Source organism: Lynx canadensis, chromosome B1, assembly GCF_007474595.2.
Source record: "Lynx canadensis isolate LIC74 chromosome B1, mLynCan4.pri.v2, whole genome shotgun sequence".
NCBI classification, from domain to species: domain Eukaryota; kingdom Metazoa; phylum Chordata; class Mammalia; order Carnivora; family Felidae; genus Lynx; species Lynx canadensis.
In genome coordinates, this window is record NC_044306.2 from 125,725,862 (window position 1) to 125,751,418 (window position 25,557).

Genomic DNA, 25,557 nt, shown 5'->3' on the forward strand with positions numbered 1-25,557 from the left:
TTCTGGGGGAGGAAGTGGGAGAAATGGAACTTCAATCAGAGTTGTCACAATGGGGACAATGGAGAGAGAAGAAATGATTAATAACGTTTGTTCTAGCTGCCTTGGAGGGCATAGATTGAATGCCTGGGAGGGCATAGATTACATTGGCATTGATATGAATAGACTGTTCAATTTTAGAGGTAGAACCATTGGTGCCTTTAATATATACACTACTCCACTATGGTGAATGTGACTTCAAAGAAAATATAGATTTTATCAAGGTACAAATCTACCCAGAAATTTTGGGGGAAAAAATCATTGCCCATTGCTGGTCCTTAAGTCATTTTATTTATTTTTTCCACTTGGGCAAATGTCTGCAAATTTCCAACTTATCTCCTCTTCCTTTAGATTAGCAATGCCACTTCTTATGCTATATGAAATCTGATAAAATTCTTTGCCATGAAATAATCTGGTTGCTCTGCAGAATAGGTTATAATAATGTTTCACTTATTACCCCTGATACAAAGCTATTTTTCTTCAACTATATTAGCATAGATATTTCCATATATGTCTATAAAATACCTCAGTATTGATCCTTATTTTATTTCTTCTTAATACATATTTCTCCTCCCCTTAGGCTTTTTGTTGGAGATTGCCTAAATTAAAATTTCTGTGGACTATAAATCCTCCAAATAATGTCTTCAGGATTGGGACAACTTGCTGAGTAATAATAAAGAGATCTGATCTTAAGTGCATCTTACGTAAGATGCTACATCATTGGTTCTTTTTTCTCTCTCCATCTTCTGAAGAAAGCACCATCAAAAAGCACTTAAGCTTTCCAGGGCTTCCTTCGCATTTACTTAACCTTTGATAAAAGAGGACATATTTAATGCTTCTAACAAAGCCTCACCCCCTCCCCATCCCTGCCTCCCACTCCAGATCTTTTTACTAAACACTGATGCTTCTATCAGTGCTGGCTGTGGAAACTCAGGGAAGACCATTTAATGGCAGTACCTAATAGGAAAATTTCAATGGTTTTCTGTGAATAAAAGAAGGAAGAAGAAGTAAGAGTACAAGAATGGAGAAGAGTGAGCATAGGACAATATATGGGGGCCAAAAAGGCTTTGCAAAAACAAGGAGAAAGTCACTCACTGGTGAGTTCTCCAACGCCAGGAACAATGTCTTATTCCTCCAGCAAATTGCCTTGATGCAAATTTCCAAATGAATAAAATTAATTCGACATGAAGAAATTCACTAAAGAAAAAGAGACAAAATTGTGACATACTTAACTAAATTTGGGATCCTTCAATGTTTGGGGTTAGAGTATGCAAATGATGATCATTGAAATGTTTCTTATGAGAAACTAAAGAGAACATACAAGCTGTTTACAAAGTGTGAGAAGAGCTGTGTGTGAGGAGGGTAGGCTGCTAACTGAACAGAGTGGTGAGGACAGAGTAGTAGGAGGAGAACAGAGGGGAGGCAGGAAGACGGTGTGAACCTGAGGACTGGGTGAGATGAAATAATAGGGAGGGCTTCCTAGTAATGGAATGTCTCTCCCCGAACCACCCCTCCCATAAGTTGAGTATTCTGTAAAGTCTACTAAAATAACATGTTTTATGTCCATGTGTGGTTTTATCTGCCAAATGAGGAAAACATTGAGTTTTATGTCTAGATCACTGCACAGATGGAAGACTATGCTCCTAAGCAAGAGAAGGGAGAGTGGAAGGGAAGTTTTCCCAATTCCAGGGCTCATGGCATGGTTTTAGATTACTAAGGTCTGGGAAACAATCATGGTATCTGAGATAAACATAGTGAAGTTAGAATTACAACTCTCTCTCTCTCTCTTTCCCTCTCTCTCGTTCTCTTTCTCTGTTTTCTCTCTTATTCTATTGAAGACTTTCTTGATCACATAGTAGAAGTAGTGTCTTCAACCTTATAACAGCTATAGAGTAGAACACCTGTATTCTTTCATTCTTTGCCATATACTTCCTTGTTCATGATAGTTGAGTATATCTATATTCACATTACAGAATTTTTAAACTTAATTGTAAGATATTACTAACGAATCAGATTTTTACTTCTTTGGAACTGTTAAAGTTTCCAAAGTATTAATAAACACCTTATTAATACTTCTTTGTTTGTTTCATTGATTAAAAAGCATAGTCAAGTGACTTATAAAATGAAAAAAGGAGGGATGAACCTACTTCTCCAAAGGAATCTCTTCCCAGAGCCCACAGCTGTAGACTTCCAAAGTCATCTAACTGACAGCACTTGTGATGGCTGCATTATTCCCAGATGCTGCTTTTCAGTCATACATATATAAATTGTTGGCTAACTCATTCAAAAGAACCTATAAGATTATGTGTTTTTTCCTTCTGATACTACTATTATAGTATTACACTTCTATTGTATTAAAAAATTAATATCACAATTTTCGGGAGCAAATAAAACAATTTGAAATTTTGTATTTGTTTAGATTCAGTAATATTTTAGGCATTCAATTCAAATAAGAATGAGACCTAGGTCAGGTTAGATGTTATGAGAAATGCACTAATAAATAATTGCGTTTTCTACAGTTTTTCTTTCGAAAACCTGTTCAATCGCGCAAAGCAGCAATCTGTATTCTTTTCCGTAAGTGTGAAATATCTGGGGATTTTTATCCTGCTTTTTCACCTCTCTGTTGCATACCTCGGGTCAGTTTCTTCTTTTTGCTGCTGTTTCTTCACCTATAAAATGATGATGATGATGATGATAGTTACTACGTTATAAAATTAATAATAATGAAAGGTGCATAAAATAGTGACTGTCACCTAGTATATACTGTATAAATGTTTGCTATTACTATTCTCATTATTATATTAGGTTTCAATTTTAAGCAAAAAAAAAAAATGATATCAGCATATATCATGAGGGACCTCATGGTTACTAGAGTGTATTAATAATTCCTATCCTAAGGGCTAACAGTAAAAACAGAAATTTGTTTTATTATTTATTTATTTACATCCAAGTTAGTTAGCATATAATGCAATAATGATTTTAGGAGTAGAATCCGATGATTCATCCCTTACATATAACACCCAGTGCTCATCCCAAGTGTCCTCCTTAATGCCCCCTGCCCATTTAGCCCATCCCCCACCAGAAATTTGTTTTAAAAGTAGAGCATTGCAATTTACAAAAATGGGGCAATAATATTTTTGTCACTAAGTGTAGTCATTTGGGCTATTTTTTAAAAAAAATACCAAAAAGATCTCATCCTGGTGATTTGTGCCTCTCCTCCTTTATTTAAAATATGACATATGATTATTTTCTGATGGAAGAGGGAACTACGTATCAAAGATCTTCCTGGAGTAATATATGGCAATATTATGTTTAGAAACTGTGTTCTGAATTTAATTATAAGATTATAGTCCATAAAATATCCCTGCCCCCCTTTTATAATATTTGTTATCAGTACATATAAAATCCTTCACAAGTTGATCTCAGATAATTAGCAACCCCCAATTTCTGTTTATATCTTCTGCACAATCTCCTTCCAGCCACTTAAACATTTTTGTTAATGTTTATTTATTTTTGAGAGAGAGAGAGAGAATGGGGGAGGGGCAGAGAGACTGGGAAACACAGAATGAGAAGCAGGCTCCAGGCTCTGAGCTGTCAGCACAGAGCCCGACAAGTGGATCGCGGGGCTCTGGGGGCTTATAAACCTTGCAATCATGACCTGACCTGAGCTGAAGTCAGATGCTTAACCGACTGAGCCATCAAAGCGCCCCTCCATCCAGCCACTTGTTTCTTGTCTTAATTCCTCAAACACACCAATTCTTTCAGTTTCCAGAATGGAATAGCTTCTTACATCTTCACTTAGGTAACTCCTACGAATTCCTTGAAACTCAACTTAAAAATCACATGCTTTGTGATACCTTTGTGAACTTCTTCGGGTAAAGTTAACTGCTCTACTCAATCTCTTGGAAAACACAAGCAAGTTCCTATCTTCAAGGAAGATTGGAGAGAGCCCCTCCCATCAGCTAGTACATGCATACGTGTGCATGTAAGTGTGTATTGGGACACTGTGACATATCTGTGCAATTCCTTCAGCCTTCCTATATCACTTGCAATAACGCAAAATAGTTGGCCCCTCCTTTGGCTCCTGCTCTGATCAATGCCACTAACTGGAGGTCCTTTCTGCACAAATCTTCCTGTGGCTGACTTGTGCTTCTCATTCGGGTAACTGCTCAAATGTCACCTCAAAAAAAATTCTGACAAGGCAAATAATTTTACTGCTCATGGTCCTCATCTCAAACATTTTCCACTCCTTCTCTATTACCCTGGGTTTTTATTTCTTTTATATCCTCTGTCTTTCTCTCTTTTTTTCTTACTCCTCAGCAGAGTTAAAGTTTTATTAAATACAGAAAGGGAATACATTTCTAGGAGTGGAATTGATAGATCAGAGTCTATATATTAAGACCCCTGGTACATTTTGCCAAGTTTCTATCCAGAGATACTTTATTGCTATTGCTATCATTACATAGCATGTATAATTTTAATACAGATCTATAATTACACCATTCATTATAACTATCATTTGTGTTCTTACAATATACCAATCACTGTGCTAAGTGCCATAATACATTAAGTGTATCTTTACATGTATTTAAGTCTAATTATTTGCACTTCCACTGGCAGTGTAAGAGTGCCAATTTTAACATCCTCTCACCATTAGTTTTTTAAGTTTTTGATCATTAAAAGTCATATTTTACTTTCTAAATTTGAATTTCCTCAATGGCAAGTATGATGGAACATGTTCCCATATTTTAGTAGTTATTTGTGTTGCTTTTTTCTTTTTGTAAGCCCAGTGTAGTAATTTGTTAAGACTGACATAGCAACCACCAACGGTGTAGCTTAAACAACAGAAATTTATCACCTCACAGTGCCAGAGGCCAGAAGTCCAAGGTCAATATGTCAGCAAGGTCATACTCTTTCTGAAGGCACTAGGGAAGAATTGATTCCAAGTCTCTCTCTCAGCTTCTGGAAGATTTTTGGTTTGTGGCAGCATGGTTCTAATCTGTAGTTGGCGTTCACCCTGCGTCTTCACATTGTCTTCCCTCTGCACAAAGATCTCTGTCCAAATTTTCTCTTTTAATAAGGACACTGATTAATTGGATCTTAGGGCCCACCCACCCTAATAATCTCATCCTAACTTGACCATTTGGAAAGACTCTATTTTCAAATAAGGTCACATTCTGAGGTATGGGATATAAGCGCTTCAAAGAATGAAATGACATCCAGTTCATGATCTTTGCTAATTTTTCCTTGGTATACTCAAATATTTTCATCAATTTTAAGAAAAGTTGAAATATAAGCTTGGACCACATGTCTGACAATTATATTTTCGGTTTGTGTTTATCTTTCAGTTTTGTTTATGTACTATTGATATACTAAATTTCATATTTGTATGTAGAGGAATGATGATTTCTTTAGCAATTACCTTTAGACATGTGCTTGCCATATAAAAGTTAGGTAAAGGACCCTTAAATTATTTATAATTTTAACTTTTCATTTAATTATTGAGTATAAGCCATATAATTTAGCTTTCCAGAATCACCCATCTGCAAATATTCTTCTAACTGTGAGAAGAATTTATTTAACACATGCCTTTGATTTGTTAACTCATTACTTAAGTCCTTGAAAGGCTCCTCATACCCTCGATTGAAAAACCTTATTGCAGGGGTGCCTGGGTGGCTCAGTCAGTAGAGCGTCCAACTTCAGATCAGGTCATGATCTCATGGTCTGTGAGTTCAAGCCCCGCCTCGGGCTCTGTGCTGACAGCTTGGAAACTGGAGCCTGCTTGGGATTCTGTGTCTCCCTCTCTTTCTCTGCCTCTCCCTATTTGCTCTGTCTCTTTCTGTCTCTCAAAAATAAATAAAAACATCTAAAAAATCAAAAAAAAGAAAGAAAAAGAAAAACTTTATTGCAGAGTTTGGATTCCAGCTTCTTCAAGATTTGGTCCCACCATGTTTTCCCAGCCACATCTTCTGCCCACTCATATACACAGACCTATACTTCCTGCTCATCAAACTACCCCAAATCTGGATAATTCCACATCCTCCCAAGCCTCAATATCTTTGCAAACACACTCCTTAATGAACATGCATAGTGCCCATTTCAGAACGAAGTCCAACAATTGCATCATATAGGTTGGCTTTTCTCTCTGAATTTCAGGTATTACACACAACATCTACTTTACAAAAGATCAGCAAAAATGAATAAATAACTATTTGCAATTTTTAAAAAGCATCTCTAGCACAGAGAAGTGATTATTCTGAGAGAAGTCATCATAAAACTTGGGGAATTGGACAAAGAAGACAGATTGTGCAAAACTGATGGGACAATAAAACCAGAGGCCCAGAACAAATCTGGAAGAAACACTTCCCTGGCCATTCTCTAATTAGACCAGCCATTCTGAGTGTTCAGAAAATAATTCCATAGATATTTTTTAAACTTTGAATTTTGAAGTAATTTTAGATTTTTTTAAAGTTATAAAGACAGTATAGAAAGTTCCCCTGAACCCTTTATCCTAGTGCCTTTGATGATAACATCTTATGCAACCATGGTGTATTTATCAAAACTAAGAAATTAACATTGGCACAAAAATACTGATTAAACTAGAGACTTTATTCAGATTCCAAATATTTTTCCACGTATGTTAATTTCCTGTTCGGGAATCCAAACCCAGGATTTTACACTGTACTCAGTCTTCTGTTTATTTAGTCTCCTTCATTCTGTGACAGTTTTTCAGCTGTTCCCTGTTTTTCATAACCTTGACACTTCCAAATAGAATGTTCCTGTGTATTTGTGGGATGATTCTCATGATTATATTGATACCATAGGTTTGGGAAAGAATACAACAAAGGTGAAATGCCCTTGTCATCACCCCATATCGGGGGTATATGATATCAACATTGTTTATTACGATGATTTAACCTTGGCCACTTGATGATAGTGGTGTTTGCCAAGTTTCTCCCCCTTAAAGTTACTATTTTTCCCACTCTGTACTTTATATGTAGGAAACGCATCACTAAATCCAGCCCACACTTAAGGGAAGGGGAAATAAGCTCCACTTCCTGGAAGGAGGAGTATCAAAGAATTCATGGACGTATGTTCATACCACAACAGCAATTATTTTGTGGGAGGTACTTTGTGGATATGTAGGTACCCAGTGTCTCCTTTTTTATTCTATAATTTTAGCATTCATCTGTGATTTTTTATTACTCTCATTCCTCTTACATTTATTATTTTCAATTTTTCTGAAGGGAATATTTGTCTCTCCCTCATCTATTTATTTACTCAATCATTCACTTTTACCAGTATGGACTCATGGATATTTATGTTATCCTTGGGATAGACTTGGGTTATTATCATTATCTTTTCTTATTCAAATTGTTCTACTTTTAGCTAGTGGAAACACTCTCAGGTTAACCTTCAGGTGTCCTTTTGATATGGTTCTTTTTTTTTTTTTTGGATACAGTTCTTCTTTTGAAAATTTTCAACTTTCTTACAGGAACTGCAAGATGCTATAAGGCTCATATTTTATAATGAGCCATTTTTGCAGTGACCCTTGTTTTCTTTTATTAGAGACTGATATTTAGAAACTAAGATTTGAGTACTAAGTGTGATCTTTTCTCTCTTTTTTAAATTTTTTTAATGTTTTTATTTATTTTTGAGACAGAGAGAGACAGAGCATGAGCAGGGGAGGGAGACACAGAATCCGAAGCAGGCTCCAGGCTCTGAGCTGTCAGCACAGAGCCCAATGCAGGGCTTGAACTCACAGACCATGAGATCATGACCTGAGCCGAAGTCGGATGCTTAACTGACTGAACCACCCAGGTACCCAGTGTGATCTTTTTTTTTGAGGTTTTACTGAAGATGAACCCTTTCAATGGGTAGAGTTAGGAAATACACTTCTATATTTCTGTCTTTCACCTATCACTAATTACATTACAATAAGAATGTGTTCATATTTAAATCTCCAACTCCAGTTCAGCACCACAAAATTTATCCTAGTGTTCCTCCCCTCTCTTTTTATGTCATTTTACTTCTTACAGTAAGAAACCTGGGTCCCTTTATTTACAATTTATTTATGTATCTGTTCAAACCTAGTGGATATGTGAAGCTGGTTCAGAATTGCTAATTCATAGACCCATTAAAATAAAGGTATCAACTAGAGTACAGTATTTCTTGGGTACAGATGGTCCCCAAATTACAATGGTTCAACTTAATAATTTTTCAACTTTATGATGATGTGAAAGTGATACACATGTAGTGGAAACCATACTTTGACGTTTGAATTTGGATCTTTTCTTGGGTTACTAATATGCGGTAGGATACTCTTCTCATTCTGAGCAGTGACAGCAGCCACAGCTCCCAGCCAGCCATGTGATCAGGGAGGTAAACAACTGATACACTTACACCCATTCTGTACCCATACAACCATTCTGCTTTTCATTTTCAATACAGTAGTCAATAGATTACACAAGATAGTCAATACTTGATTACAAAATAGGCTTTGTGTGAGATGATTTCATTCAACCGTAAGCTAATGTAAGTGTCCTTGGTATGTTTAAGGTAGGTCAAGCTAAGCTATGATATTTGGTAGGTTAGGTGTATTAAATGCATTTCAACTTACAATATCATCAACTTATGACAGGTTTTTCAGGATATAACCCTATTGTAAGTTGAAGAAGATCTGTACAGTTCAATTTTTGGGGTAGCCTTTAGTATCCAATCAAAACACTGTTTTCCAAAGTTACTTACTTCAGTATCTTTGCCCCCGTTTCTTTCAGTGAGACTATGCCATTCATTAGAAATTAAGTTTACTGTAAAAGTCTGCATTACGTCCTGGGATTCCTCAGCATCCAGACTGATTTTCTTTAAATTTGAATACATTAAAGTTCTCATTTTGCAATGTACTACAATTCTATGGATTTTGATACATGCATATCATCATGTGTCCACCACCAAAGTTTCTTTCATTACAGTTCCATCACCTTAAAAATTCACTTGTGCTGGTCATATGTAGCCAACTTCTCCCCCCACACCAACTCTTCATAAATAATTAGCTATTTTTCATTCCTATAGTTTTAGCTTTTCAGAGGGTCAAATGAATGAAACCATACAATATATAATCTTTGGGATCCATCATGTTTCACTTAGCAGTTCCTCCTTACTGTATGAATCACTTCCTCAATACTTTTATTATAAAATATTATCTACTGTATGGATGTACCATTTGTCTGTCCATCCAGGGGTTGAAGATGCCTTGGTTTCCTCCACGTTTTAAATAAAGTTGTTATAAACATTTCCATACAGATTTTGGTATGAACATATTTTTTAATTCATTGAATAAGTAGGAACAGGATTGCGGGTTGGTATGGTAAATGTGTGTTTAACTTTATAAGAAACTACCAAACTGGTTTCCAAAGTGACTATATCGTTTTGTATTTGCACTAATAATGAACAAAACATGTAGGTTATATAGGCTGGAAAATATAAAATAATGATGAAATCAAAGATGTCTACATAAATGGAAATATATATAATATTAATGGATTGGAAGACTCAATATTATTGAGATGACAATTCTCCCCAATTTAATGTAGAGATTCAATACAATCCCATTCAAAAATCCAAGCAATCATTTTTATATGGAACATCAAAGTAACTAGAAGAGCCAAAATAATTCTGGAAAGAAAAAAATCGGAAAACTCTTACATGATTTTAAGACTTACAGTAAGGATAGATGGTTCAGTGGAACACAGTAGTCCAGAAATGGACCCACGCAACGATAATCAATTGGCTTTTCTCAAAGTTTCAAAATCAACATAGTGAAGAATGAACAGTGTTTTGAACAAATGGTATTGGGACATTTAGACATTCATATACCAAAAAATGAGCCTTGACTCATCCCTCACATCTTATACAAAAACAAACTTCAAATGTATCATAGACAAAAATGTAAAACATCAAATGATAAAATATGTAAAATAAAACACTGGAGAAAAAAAATGTATGTGACCTTTGATTCGATGATAAGTTTTTATATATAACACTAAAGGTGTGTAATATATATATATATATATATATATATATATATATATATACACACACCAAAAAATGAGCCTTGACTCATCTCTCACATCTTATACAAAAACGAACTTCAAATGTATCATAGATATAAATGTAAAACATCAAATGATAAAATATGTAAAATAAAACACTGGAGAAAAAAATGTATGTGACCTTTGATTCTATGATGTTTTTATATATAACACTAAAGGTGTACAATAAAAAATAGAATAAATTGGATTAAATCCAAATTAAAATATTTTGATATGAAAATGGTACTCTTATGAGAATAAAATCACAACCCACAGTCTGGGAGAAAAATTTTGCAAATTACACATCCAAAATATACAAAGAATGCTTGAAACTCCACATTAAGAAAACCAAAAACCCAGTTAAAAAATAAGCACCAGAAATTCTCATTCCAAATGTTTTTTAATCCTACATTATGCATTGCATTACAAGGGTTTGTTGTTTTCAAGTAACTTCTACTGTTTTTTATTATAAAGTTTGTAACAAATAACTTAGTTAGGTATGGGGGTTCCTGGGTGGCTCAGTTGGTTGGGCATCTGACTTTGGCTCAGGTCATGATATTGCGGTCATGGGTTCAAGCCCCGCTATGGGTTCTGTGCTGACAGCTCAGAGCCTGGAACCTGCTTTGGATTATTTGTTTCCCTCTCTCTATGCCCCTACCCCACTCACGCTCTGCCGCTCTCTCTCAAAAATAAATAAACATTAAAAAATATTTAGTTAGGTATGAATAGATTAAAAGGAAGCATAAGGATCAGCTTTACTAAATGTAAAATTACAATTGTTAACCTTGGATAAAAGCAGGCCAACCAGCTAAAGAATACCTTATAAGCATGATACCTGAGGTAAACCTATCCATTCCTATTTGGGTCAGTCATAGGTATATCCATGTGAGGCTGGAAGATATTCACTTTTGATTGGAAGAATCAAAATATTGATAATTTTTAATAAATATATAGGGCATCTATATTATAAAATGATTTTAATAACTCCTATGATATTTTTAGTATTTATTATAGGTCAACCAGTAGAATTCATGCCTTGCAAGACTTTTCATAAGTACAAATTACTAATATTAGGATTAAATACCCTAAAATAGAAGAATATCATTTTATTTTCTCTTTACAAGTTCCAATAAAATTAAAATATTGAAAATCACTATTTCAACAATACAAATAAAATAAAATTGATAAATATTAGCCAAAAGAAAATTCCCATGATTCAATTAAATATAAAGAATGGCACAGGATGATTTCCTTCAATTGTCATACCTAACTGATATTTGCCAAGACGAAGACAATATGATCATTATAAAGTGCCTACAATTTTACCATTGTAGAAAAGTTTAGATATATTTTCAGTGGAAAAAGAAAAAAAGAGAATACTCTAAACTTCACACCACTGAGACAATTTGCCCAACTTTTAATTTGCAATCCCATTAAAATAAGAATACACAGATGAGTATGAGGGTAAAAACAGAAAGCATTGCAAAGCGTAGCTAGAATGTGTTATCAGTAATCATGATTTGGTGTACCAGAGTCTACTAGCTGTAAAACAAAACAACAAAACAAAACAAGCAGAGTGTTTATTTTGGTGTTAATATATTTTTCTCTAATATTTTGATTTACACTGTTGCCAAGAAAAATTAATAATAAAATTTCCTTTAGCCTGGAGAGGTAAGAGGGAACAAAAAAAAAAAAAAAAAAAAAAGGATTCTAGAGAACTGACACCAGCCAGCATAGAAGGAATTTGTTGGGAGATAAAGTTCAGTTAATAGCAGGGAGAAAAAGCATGAGACTCAAAGAGAAAAAAAAAAAAAAATCTAGTCATTGATCATTTAACTCCCAGCGGTGTAAAGGCAAAGGCAACTACTGGACTCTGAGAGAAAACACCTCCAGAAATAAAACTATTTCTTAAAAGTTACTACGGAGAAGGCAGTTCTGGTTGTACAGTAATTAGATTTTAAGGGAGAAAGGAACAGACAACACTGCTTTAGATATTAGGGGCAATCATACTTGATACATTTCAATTCTAATTTCACTTAAATGATCAAGTTGCAAGCCCCACTGTTTCTTCACACAGCCCAAGCCCCTCCTCCCTCACTCCATCAGCGTTTTGTGAAGCGTTCTCCTTAATTAACTAAATTGTTGTCTAGCCAGACATCTTGACTTCGAGAAAATGGATGTCGGGGGATTTGCTTGACAGAGGACCTAACAGAGTCTTCACGCAGAACAGAAACATGACACTGGTTCTGAAATAAATTTATGGTCCTGCTGAACAGAGGTTCCGCTACCAGCAGAAGAAACGGCTCTAGAGGCGCAATGACTAATATGTCACCACATCAGCAATTCCTTTATGGAAGCAGAGGAAGAACACCCAAATAAATCAGATTTGTCACAGGCCTAAATACCATTAGGCTTGTCAGCTGGGATCTGATTCTGGCGTCCCAGAGCAATGGGTGGGAAAGTTTCACTGCACTTTTCCAGAAGCCTCACCCACAGCAACCCAGCAGCCATTTCCGTGGCTCATGCCTTGCACGTTATCCCTAACGATCTTCCCTAGATGTGACTTCCATGTCACCACAGCCATTTATTTTAAATTTACTCTAAAAGGAAAACTGGGGACTGAAACTGGAGAGAACAACATATGCTGCAGCTCTTCTGTGTCCTCTTTGGGCTTCCCTAGTTTTATAATTATACCCAAAAGGTACTAAAATAATAGGCAGCCATTATTTCTTGAAGCAGGTCAGGAAAATGTTATTTAAGTGATTCACCCATTCTTTTCAGTAAATATATATAAATATATATTTATTATTAAAATGACTATGTCACATACCCAGTAAGAGAGCCTTACAAATTATGAATGTTAAATACAAAATGTATTTAGCTGTATTTATGTATAACTCAAATATATAATAATTAATTATATTGAGTTTTAGTGTCTAGCAAATAAGTTGACATCAAATAACTAATAAAATCTATTCAGAAGGAGAGAAAATAACGTTTTGAATTTGTGATATTGATGCATCCCTTCAGAAATTTTATAAAATATATCCTACAAATGGGAAGAGTGGCACATCATAGATACAATAATATTTGTTGACATGTAATATTTGTTGAATCTTTAACAAGTTACACTTTGTGGGGAAGAAGTGGTTTTGGCTTATAAAAATGTTTAAATATAAAAGTTCTGACTTTTCCAACTCAAATATAGATGGTCATATTAGGAAGTGTAAGATTCCCTCTCCACTTGTGAAGCAAATAAAGAACCCTGCCTCAACATCATCAAAAATGATGAGAAAATAAATGTGGAAATTGTTAACGAAAATGTCCTTTCTTTTCAAAAATATTATTGTCATTTAATTCACCCAATTCATTACAGCAGTTTATTAAGATAAATCAAAAATCATTGACATAATGAGATGTTGGGGGAGAGAAAACACATATAACTTAAACTCCATTGATCTCCGAGGGAGATATTAGGCTTCTAAGACCCTGAGATGTCTCTTCTTGATATTCCATTGCTTACTATTGTAAACAACAAATAATTTATATTCCCTTAAAGAATTTGTCTAAGTGCATCAAAACTATCTGTGCATGTATACATCTCCCTCATTAAATGGGATCTTATTTGTTCATTAAAGTGTATTGGAAGTATAAGGAAAAAAGCATCTATAGTTGCAAGAATATGTTTAAATATGTTTTATAAAAATAACTGTGGAACAACAACAGATAAGAGGCATGATGTGAAATATTGAAGACAGCCATACTCCAATTTATTTCCTGGTTAGCATTTAGTGATTACTTTTACTGGGCTGCTTGTTTAAATAACTAGATACTTTACAATCCCAGGAACATTTGAATCCACTTTAAAGCATCATAGAAATCTTCACAGGGCCAATTGAATATGAGAGGAAACCTAGAAGGTGAATAGGAAGGTATTTGTTAAGCAGGTGGAGACTAGGAAGGATAACACATTTAGGTGAGCAGCAGAGAGTAGAGAGACACCTTCTAAGCAGAGGAAGAAGTTGGACTAAGGTATGCAGGAATGAGATACTACAACATGCTCAGGGAGACTGCTCATTATTGATGAATCATAATGTTAGAATAGAGAAGAATTATATTAGCACTAGAAAGGAAAAGACAGTAAAGTGTAGGATTTTTATTTTTGATCCTATGTCTTGAAGATTTCCTATATATTGTAGTCATTCAAGAAAAGTTGAATGAATGAATGATTGGTTGAATTGATAATAATGTGAAAGTGTTGAATCACCTTGACAAAATATTATACCAATCTTCTGATGCTACCGTACGTTTCCTCTACTTCTAGTTAGCTGTCTTTCTGTGACAAGAGTCAACTTTACTTGAGATGTGCATTAGTTTGGGTCTGCCAAGAAGGGATTAAGTACACCAAACATTGGTTGGGAACTGAATAGGAGAAGGCTCGGGGAGACTTATGCCGCAGTGCAGGTCTGATGCCTGTGAAACGAGACAGGGAAGGAAAGAGGATGGGGTGGGAAGAGTCTCAGACTCCAGTATAGTTGTGAGAAAGCTTTGGTCAAACCTACAGGGAGGCTTCCAGCCAAAGACAGTCGCTAGAATCCTGCATCTCACTTGATAAGCCTGCATTAGTACCAGTGCATATTTAGTCATTGGTTGGAAGCAGGCCATGGGAAGCAGAACTTGGCAAGAAATGAAATGGTGGATCCAGACAGGCAGCAGCTGGGACCAACAGTCAGTCCATTATACTCTTCACAGCAGGAGATCTGAGTGGCACATTTTCATGGCTGCCACAAAAATAAATCTAAATGGAATTTTCTCTGAAGACTGATTAAAAAAACAGAATTAAAAATCGTGTAGAGACCATGTTCCCAAAATATCAGAAAGAATCATCTGTCTCTTAATTGATCTTCTTCTTTGTGCAACTATAGTTCCCTGTGGTCTTATAACAGAGCACAGAAAACAAAGCTCTGAATTTCCTTGAAATCATGACTGGGGCATTAAGAGAAGAGATTCTGAGGCCCTATGACTAACTGCAGTTATATTTTTGGGAAAAAAAAGTTGTGATACATGTATGTGAAAACCTTAAATATATAATGCAATTAAATAAAACTTACACTAGAAACATTTTTATGGTATTAATGAACTTAAGTCAAATGCACAAGGAAAATTAAGGTATTTATGAACAGTATTCAATTATTCCACTTCCCATTATACTTTTTTACTGGTTTGGAAGAAAAAAAAGTTGTTTTTGTCATTAGATGTATTTCAAAGTTTTTACTATTTTCAAAAGCTTATCTTTGGAGAAAGTGTAACTTTTTGTAGATGTATGAATACTATCTAATGAACACTAGAGAAACTGGAATTTAAATAGCATTAAAAAAGAGGGAGTTTATCAAATAAGATGAATGAAATTGGTCTCATTTGCACTAAAATGTCTTCATATATTTAATTTGTATAAACTCATTATGTGTCACACACTGGAGGACGTGCAAAAAATTAAAAGTAAAATTTTTAAAAAGTATATAATGTGCCCCTGGTCTTTGAGGGCCTAGCAGACTAATGGAGGAATTTAAAGCAATAAATACAATAGGATGACCAGTGCTTGCATTGTTACAGAAGAGTAGAGAAGAAAAGTGTGTGATTGGTGTATTCTAAGTAGGCTTCATAGAATAGATACAGGGCTTGAGTCAGGAAGTAGCATTAGGCCAAAGGGAAGGAAACTGTCTTCTAAGCAGAGGGAGCAGTTTGTGCAAACACGCAGACTGGAAAAGTTTCAGGGAACCATCTATAATTTACTATGACTAGAGAGCAGAGTTATAGAGAAAGGAGGTGAGGCTGAGACCCACTATGGTATGCAAATAGTTTACTTTTCCTTTCTTATGGATGGTAAAGGGCCATGGAAGAATTTTGATGAAAGAGGTGGCATGATCTGACCTATCAATCTGATATATTTGTTATATATACCAACAAGGATGGGAGTGGTGTAGATAGAATGGGGTGGAGGGAACATTACAGAAACAGTTATAAAATTCTGAATAAAACATGATCAGGGCTTAACTAAGGCAGCGGAAATGGCAATATGAAAGGGTCAGCATGAGAAATATTTAAGATGATGTATTGCCATTCCCCATGAGTAACCAGAGGCAGTGAAATAGAAAGAGAAAGATTCTACGTGCCTTCCTGACTGGACTGGCACTACTCACAGAGACAAGGATTCTAGGCAGGATTCTGTATTAGACAGATAGGGGGAAATGTTTGTTAGTCAGCTAAAACTATGAAAAACAAATGCATCTGGATTTTTTTATTGACATCTTCAATATATCATTCACTTATTCACCAAATAGTGTCTTCTATAGGCCAGGCACTGTTCTAGTCTAAAAGGATAAGTCTGGCAAGAAAGTTTGACCCTTACTAGCTAACATTCTAGTGAAGAAAATCAGAAAATAAAGAGCTGAAATATGGAATATGAGAGGTTTTGATGAGTGTTGTGTAAAAAAATTGAGCAGCAGAGCACCTGGGTGTCTCGGTAGGTTAAGTGTCCAACTCTTTATTTTGGCTCAGGTCATGATCTTATGGTTTGTGGGTTCCAGCCCTGCATCAGGCTCCACACTGATAGTGAGGAATCTGCTTGGTATTCTCTCTCTCCCTCTCTTGCTGCCCCTCTCCTACTCGCACTTTCTCTCTCTCTCTCTCTCTCTCTCTCTCTCCTCTCTCTCTCTTTCTCAAAATAAATAAATGAACTTAAAAAAATAGAGCCTCAAAGACAATGGAAATGCAACAGTCTGAGAAGGCTGCACTACAGAGGGATCATTGGAGCAGAGACGTAAGTTGGTTGAGTAGGACCGGTGAGGATATTGGAAGAGAAGTGCATTGTGGACATAGGACACGGCATGTTCGAAGCCTTCAAGGTGGGAATAAGTCCCATGTGTTCAAGGGATAGCATGTAAGCTGGGGTGACTACAGCAAAGTAATGGAAGAGGAGAATGGTGGGAGTTGTGGTCACATACCTACAGTGGAAGCTGAATTATGGGGGCCACAATCTTTATTTTACATATGATGAAAATATGTCATACAAAAGTAGTGCCTTCCCGGAACACTTAGAAAAACCTTTCTTTACATCTCAGAACTTTAGAATATACGTGTTCATGGTTGTATGTCCTGAATTGTGTTAATGTTCTGTTTTTCTTTTTTTTTTATGACAATCGGATCAGTCTACATTCATTTGAATGAACATTGAGCTTAAAATTAGCCCTCTGTGCATACCTAATATTCTGTCTTAATGATTTTAGTGTTATTTGGAACTTTTTATCATTGCAACACAAATTTTTTGTAATTTTCGTTGCATAAAAATATTTTGATTATCACTTGTTTTTTTTTTTTAGTGAAAGCACATTGAAGAGATTAATATAACAAATCAAGCACTTATATATGATTGCAGCACTGACAAATTCAGAAAGTTGTCCATTAACAAGGCAACATCACAAGAGTGTGAATTATATATAAGAAAGTCAGCGTTATGAATACCAATATAAATCTGTCAATTCCTTATTAAATAAATATCAATTGTTAGTGTATATTATATAACTAAAGTTTCCATAAGGAAATACTTGTGGAAAATTGTTTAAATTGCTAAAAAAATGGATTTTTTTTTTAGTACAGGACAGAGCAGATCTTTGTAGAAATGAATCTCCAAAAGATGTACATATAGTACATAATGTTTCTCAAGTTTATTTGTTCACAGTGCTTCCTTTAACACTGTCTCTCACTGGGACATGTGGAAATCAGTTTTGATTACCACAGAATATGTGAGTCTGTCTGGAATTATGTGCACAGGTGCCAGGAGCTACCGTTCTGGATGTCATTATGTCATATATCAGGACAGTGGGTAACTACTAAGGCTACTACTGCTAATCATTCATGTTATGTGCCTTTCACTATTTGCCAGATCCTACCCTAAGTGTTTGACACATACCGACTCTTCTAATCCTAGTTACATCTCTCTAAGGTTCATGTTTTATTATTATCTTTGTGTAAGAGATCAGAAACCTAAAACATGGAGAGGTGAAATGACTGGCCGAGATCACAGAGCTCTTAAGCAGCTGGGCCAGGTAGACTGGCTCCAGAGATTATGGCTCTTTATGTACAGCCTCTCAAATACATCAGTAGGATATCCTTTATTGGAGATTAGCTATAGCCATCCCTGTTATAATTCTAGGACATATGCTCTTCTTTTCCATCAGAAGTGTGATGTTCTATCTGCTTCTTTCTGTTTTTATCTCATTCTGTACTCCACACATTTCCACTTCTGTGTCCCATTTAGATCCTATGGCTAAGATGCAAATTCTTGATCTCTATAAGTGCCTGAAATATATTCTTTGAAAATGTAACCTTTTCTCCGAATTACACAGTCTTTATCAACTGTATTAAAATTAGTATATCTATTTTTGCTTCTAGAACTGCAATTGCACAAATGCTGAAGTTGTGATATTTCTCCTGTAGGAGAATCATCTGCAATATCCTTTTTGTTCTCTTTGCTGAAGTAGGAGAACTTTCATAAATATATTAGTGTTCCTTCCACCTCTCCTCCTTCTGTCCAATTTTGTTCATTTAACAAATATTGATGAATGTCTACTATGTACAAGGTACTGTTCTAGTCCCTGGATATCACTGAAAAAAATAATTTGTTTTTGGTTGGCTAATACTGTAGTGGTGGGTGACAGATGTTGGACCATAAACATCATTAGGAGGTAAATTGTACTGTGTATAAAGAAATATGGTGCTAGGGAAAAATTAAAACATAATGAGAAAAAATCAGTCTATGGGGTGATTTTAATACTGAAAAAGATATAAAATCAAGTTTTGAGGGAAGGTAACCTTTGGGATAAATGTGAAGGAGATGAAAGGTTGAGCCCCAAGTCAAAAAGATATCTGACAGAAAAAAATTCCAGGCTGAGGGCTGGAGGAGAGGCCTGATAGCAAAAGCTTAGCTGACATATGCCTAGCACTGTATGGGTGCTATTCTTCTAGAAAGACGTGAGAGAGGAGAGGGAGTAGGGGCCACTCTCAGAAAAGGCAATGGTGAGCTGGACCTTGTAGGCCATCATGGGGAATCTAGCTTATACAGTGAGTAAAATGGGAGGAACCACTGTTGGGTTTTGAGTGAAGAAGAGGCATCCTCTGACCAATGCATTAAAAGATCATTCTGGCTTTTTGGGTTGATATAGAGTGGGGTCCTCAGGTTGGGTTGTGGGAGTCAAATCAAGGATAGCTGTTAGAAAGCTACTATGTAATCTGGAAGAACGATAATATGCTTTGAATTAGGATGGGAGTAATAGAAGCAGGAAAATCGGTGGGTATATGAGTGTATAATTGAGGGGAGAGAGTTGAGAGGGAAAAATAAAAAGACAAATCGAGTGTCATCAACTTATACAATGTGATGTAAAGTTATGGAGTTAGATTAACACATGGATGATGAGCTGAATGTAAATGGGGAAAGGGGAAAGAGCAGGACTGAGGCTTGGGTCCCTGTAGCACTGAAAGTCTGAAAGAAGAGGAAGAATGGCAGTAGGTGAGCAGGACAGTCTGATGAGTTAGAGGAAAGCCAAGGGATTATGGCATGCTAGGAGCAAGGGAAAATCACATATTAAAAAGGAAGTGTCCATTATAAGCAAAATCCTGTGGTGCTCCTGCAACCGCTCCCCATCCCATGGTAGGTAATGAAGGAAATCCTGGCACCATGCATTGTACAGACCTCTTCCTGGCCCACATGATGGAGTTAGAAGAATTAAGTGGAGGCACGGTATTCCAGTTGGTTTGTTATCTGCCAAACACTTGTGTCATTTCTCAAAATTCCTTTACTCTGTACTTATTTTAATCATTGTCCTTACACCACACATGGCTCCTTTGGTCAAGGTTTTGCTGCTCCATTGATTTAATCTCCTTAGCCATGATTTACATCAGGCTATGGGAAATGATCAACATGATTTTCAGATTGGCTGAAACCAAAGAAGAAAAAAATAAAACATTTAGATATCAACCTTAGATTTTTTTTTCTTTTTAGCTCTCAAATTTTGTAATAAATTACCTGAACCTGGTAGTTCAAGGTCTTTCCCTCTCCCTGAAAATGTAATTTAAAGTTTTGTTAAAATAGGGGCGCCTGGGTGGCGCAGTCGGTTAAGCGTCCGACTTCAGCCAGGTCACGATCTCGCGGTCCGTGAGTTTGAGCCCCGCGTCAGGCTCTGGGCTGATGGCTCAGAGCCTGGAGCCTGTTTCCGATTCTGTGTCTCCCTCTCTCTCTGACCCTCCCTCGTTCATGCTCTGTCTCTCTCTGTCCCAAAAATAAATAAACGTTGAAAAAAAAATTTAAAGTTTTGTTAAAATCAATAAAAGGAATTATTAGCTTTACATTGCAGCATTATAGCTTTATAATCTTATCCCACCTTCGTCTTTTCCACAGAAAGAACTCTGTATAAATGTATAGGATGGTAAGAGATTTAGTTAGTGATGATATTGAAACACCATGGCCTCTGCTTCCTCAGGAACTCCTCAGCGTAATTCTGTATAATTACAATGTATAAGAACAAATATAGGATAACTAATTATTATATCTTTTTTACCATTACACTTTCAGATTCTAAAGAACATTTTTTGTGCTCTCTGTGTAGGTGATGGCTCTGCATATTCTTGGCTGGAAAAACATATTCTGAAGTACATACTTTTCAATTAGTTCAAGGGTGAGTCTCTGAACCTTGGTTTTTTTATTGAGGCTGTCCAGAAGGCATTTTCACCTTGTCTTTCCCCAGTATAATTACTGTTATTATCAGTAGGTGAGAAATAAACTATTTTTGATTGAAGTGCAATTAGTATCAATGTTTAGCATATAGAAGATTATATAGAAACATTTTTATGATTGTATTCATGTGCTAACAACTGAAGAAAATGGAATATACCATCATAATTTAATTTTTAAAAACATGCTATGGATTTGCTTAGGGAATAAGCATTTTCAAAAGCCAAGAATATTTTAATAAAACAACTATATTTTGTATAGGCAATAATTTTTCTTCAGTATTTTTTCATAAATGGTCAGTTGAATAATATTTTCTGGATTCATTTGAGTTTATCTTCAAGTTAACTTGTATAAAGTAATGAGTTCTCATTAGAAGAGGTCAAGATTTGAGCTTTGTCAGAACTTTGGGCAGAACGACACATTTGGTGAAATCTGCAACAAGTCTAACATTCAATTATTCATGTTTCAGTAAAGTTGTGAATTTCAAAATGGTATCCTTAAAGGGAAATAACAATTATTTTGTGAATAGCTTCACTTTTTAACATTAAAAATTAAAAGAATAAACTTACACAGTGACTTCTTAGTTGAAGTAATCCTACTTCTTTTTTCACTTCAAATTTTCCTTTTACATGTTACAATAAACTTTTAAATGTGTGATTTGATAAAACAGTCAATTCATTGCATTTCACATTTCTTCCTTGAAAATGTGTCTTTTAAAGAAGGTATTGCAGGGAAACATTGCTTATCTACAAAACAAAAAGGCAACAATATACATAATAAATGATCAACTCAAATTCAGGATGCTGGCTGTTTCTTAGGGAAACTTAGGACAATTCAATTGGGAAGAGGCCCATGGTGTCTGGGGACAAGGGTCTACTTCTATCCCAATGTTTCATTTATCGAATAGACAATTCTTTCTCATTTTAAGTGATGTTTGTTCTTGTTTTAGCTTTGGTGACTTTACCACCATCTGCTCTCCAGGAGAGGTAATGGTAAATATTTTCCATGATTAGATATATTTGACAAGTATTATGGTGGGACTAGGTAGTATTGCTAATCATATTTTGAAGAGGAAAGAAACCAACACGTTCTGCACTAATAAATTTCACCTTCATGTAAAAAATAAAACTTGATATCTTATGAAGCTTCAGGGACTCTGCCCCTACTAGGTGTGATGGAATTGATCAGCTCTCTGTGATTATGCCCTCTTCCCAGTTACACTAACTTTCTTGTTCCCCCCATGGGTCCAAATTAGCCATATCAAGCTATATTTGCTCTCTGGGTGATTCATAGTCCCCATCGATCATCAACTTTCTCACACAGTTAAATGCACCAAAAGCCCAAGATGCCATGGCTCATCATTGGGAAATGATGCATTATTCAAAGCAAACGTTTCAATGTGCTTTGTCAACCTCAGACAATGAACTGGACTCAGAAAGCATGGCTTGAAATCCCATTTTTACCACTTATTTGTCAGGTTTCAGCAAATCATTTTAGTTGTCACTCAAAATCCTTTGTGGGATACATGGTGTCAATAGTGAAAACATAAATGTATTTCTCTGAAAGACAACTTGCTTTTACCCAAATCAGATTTAACATATAGCTGTGTTGTGAAGATTAAATGAGGTAATACATGTGAAAGTGCTTGGTAATACCAAGGTACTCCACAAATAAGAGCTATTGTCTCTATTTTTCTTTTTTCTTTTCATTTCCCACTAACCGGAGTTTCTGTCACTCATTTCAAAACATCGTATTTCCTTTCATTATCCCTTCATTATTAAATGTTATCCTTTTTGGAGATGATAAATATCTTTCAGAAAAGATGACACTTAGGTTGTAAAATAATTCTAATCACAAAATGAACCAACTTTCAGTGAAATAAGTGAACCCAGTGGCATGCTGTGGGTTAAATACCTGATACTTGTAAAGAAGTAGTATTCAGTTTTTTTGCAAAGGGTTTGCCACCAGAACACTGGGGTCTTGAAAACCACCACTAAACCTAAACCAAAATGGTAAAGGAAGAAATTCTTATCAACATTGTCGTCATTGGACACGTAGATTCAGGCAAGTCTACCACTACTGGTCATCTGATCTACAAATGTGGCAGGATTGACAAAAGAACTATCGAAAAATTTGAGAAGGAGGCTGCTGAGATGCAACAGGGCTCCTTCAAGTATGCCTGGGTCTTGGATAAACTGAAAGCTGAACGTGAACGTGGTATCACCATTGATATCTTCCTGTGGAAATTCGAGAGCAGCAAGTACTATGTGACCATCATTGATGCCCCAGGACACAGAGACTTTTTCAAAAATATGATTACAGACACATCTCAGGCTGACTGTGCTGTCCTGATTGTTGCTGCTGGAGTTGGCGAATTTTGAAGCAGGTATCTCCAAGAATGGGCAGACCCGTGAGCGTGCCCTTCTTGCTTACACACTGGGTGTAAAACAACTTATTGTGGGTATTAACAAAATGGATTCCACTGAGCCACCCTACAGCCAGAAGAGATACAAGGAAATCGTTAAAGAAGTCAGTAGCTACATTAAGAAAATTGGCTACAACCCCAACACGGTAGCATTTGTGCCAATTTCTGGTCGGAATGGTGACAACATGCTAGAGCCCACTGCTAACATGCCTTGGTTCAAGGGATGGAAAGTCACCTGTAAAGATGGTAATTCCAGTGGAACCACACTGCTTGAAGCTCTGGATTGCATTCTGCCACCTACTCGTCCAACTGACAAGCCTTTGCATCTGCCCCCCGGGATGTCTACAAAATTGGTGGTATTGGTACTGTCCTTGTGGGTCGAGTGGAGACCAGTGTTCTTAAGCCAGGCATGGTGGTCACTTTTGCTCCAGTCAATGTTACAACTGAAGTAGAGTCTGTTGAAATGGACCATGAAGCTTTGAGTGAGGCTCTACCTGGGGACAATGTGGGCTTCAATGTCAAGAACGTATCTGTCAAAGATGTTCGTCGTGGCAATGTGGCTGGTGAGAGGAAAAATGACCCACCAATGGAAGCAGCTGGCTTCACAGCTTAGGTGATTATCCTGAACCATCCAGGCCAAATCAGTACTGGATATGCACGTATGCTGGACTGCCACACAGCTCACGTTGCCTGCAAGTTCGCTGAGCCGAAGGAGAAGATTGACTGTCGCTCTGGAAAAAAGCTGGAATATGGTCCCAAGTTCTTGAAATCTGGTGATGCTGCCATCGTTGATATGGTTCCTGGCAAGTCCATGTGTGTTGGGAACTTCTCTGACTATCCTCCTCTGGACCGTTTTGCTATTCGTGACATGAGACAGATGGTTGCTGTGGGTGTCATCAAAGCAGTGGACAAGAAAGCAGCTGGAGCTGGCAAGGTCACCAAGTCTGCCCAGAAAGCTCAGAAGGCTAAATGAATATTATCCCCAATACCTGCCACCCGAGTCTTAATCAGTGGTAGAACAGTCTCGGAACAGTTTGTGCCAATTGGCCATTTACGTTTAATAGTAAAAGACTGGTTAATGATAACAATGCATCGTAAAACCTTCAGAAGGAAAGGAGAATGTTTTGTGGGCCATTTGTTTTCTTGTGTGTGTGGCAGTTTTAAGTTATTAGTTTTTAAAATCAGTACTTTTTAATGGAAATAACTTTGACCAAAAATCTGTCACAGAATTTTGAGACCCATTAAAACAAAAGTTTAATGAGGAATAAAAAAAATAGTATTCACAATAGATCCCCATAGGAAATAGAAATATTTATAAGTTTTGGGATCATTTATTATGGAAGATTGAGACTGCTAAGTTATTTAATGTTTTTCTTACTCTGAACCTGATTATTTTTGTATATTTAGGTTTTGACTTAGATATAAATCATATTTGTTCAGTTAATTATTATGCATAATATTATGCATAATATTAATATGCATAATATTTTTCAATTTCTCTTTAAAATCAGAAAACAAAAATGTGTAAATAAAGTCCCTCAAATGATGGAAAATAGAGATACTAACAGATTATCATAGAAATGAGGAAAGGCTCAGGATTAGAGGGATCACATGTATAAAATAAAAATGATTTTCAAACTATAGACTTTACCAACCTTGAAAGTATGTGGTATTAGCCCATTTGATAACAAAGTCGGTCTATTTTTGGTAGAAGTAGGTTTTAACAAGAATGTCTCAGTGACAAGGTAAAGATGTTATTCTAACAGACTAAACAAAATTGGAATATGCCATCCTCTGTATTTGAATAAAGGACACATATATATGTGTTCCATATATGTGTTTACGTACAAAGGGATACAAAATAATAATAGTGCGTGTAACAAGGTGGTCACAAATAAGTTGTTAGATACTAAGGGAGCAAGCATACTGCATGATTTTTGCCTACTCCAATTGTCTTTGCACACTGCAATGTAAAATATGGATGCTCAATAAATACTTCTTTGCTGATGGCACAGTGCCTAAAAAACAAGAATAGGCCATTTCCCATGTGTGAAACCTGGCATAATTTAAATATGAAAATATTTTAAAGTAATTTTAACTTCTTGAGTACTAAATTATAAAGCAGTGGGAGTGTTTTTTCTTTATTTCTGAAATCATCCTAATCTTATATTGAGTGTTTTGTACTTGAGGATGTATCTTATTTTTTAGTAACTTTAGCA

The 25,557-nt window shown here is 35.9% G+C and overlaps 1 protein-coding gene across 1 annotated transcript; it reads left to right on the forward strand.

Annotated features, from left to right (window-relative positions):
* Nucleotides 1-22,907: 22,907 nt before the first annotated feature.
* LOC115512407 (elongation factor 1-alpha 1-like) lies at nucleotides 22,908-24,600 on the forward strand. The gene is given in 3 exon segments (XM_032592934.1): nucleotides 22,908-23,288; nucleotides 23,290-23,668; nucleotides 23,671-24,600. Coding segments are annotated over 3 exon segments (1,386 nt in total). The 5' UTR covers nucleotides 22,908-22,922; the 3' UTR covers nucleotides 24,312-24,600.
* Nucleotides 24,601-25,557: the final 957 nt, after the last annotated feature.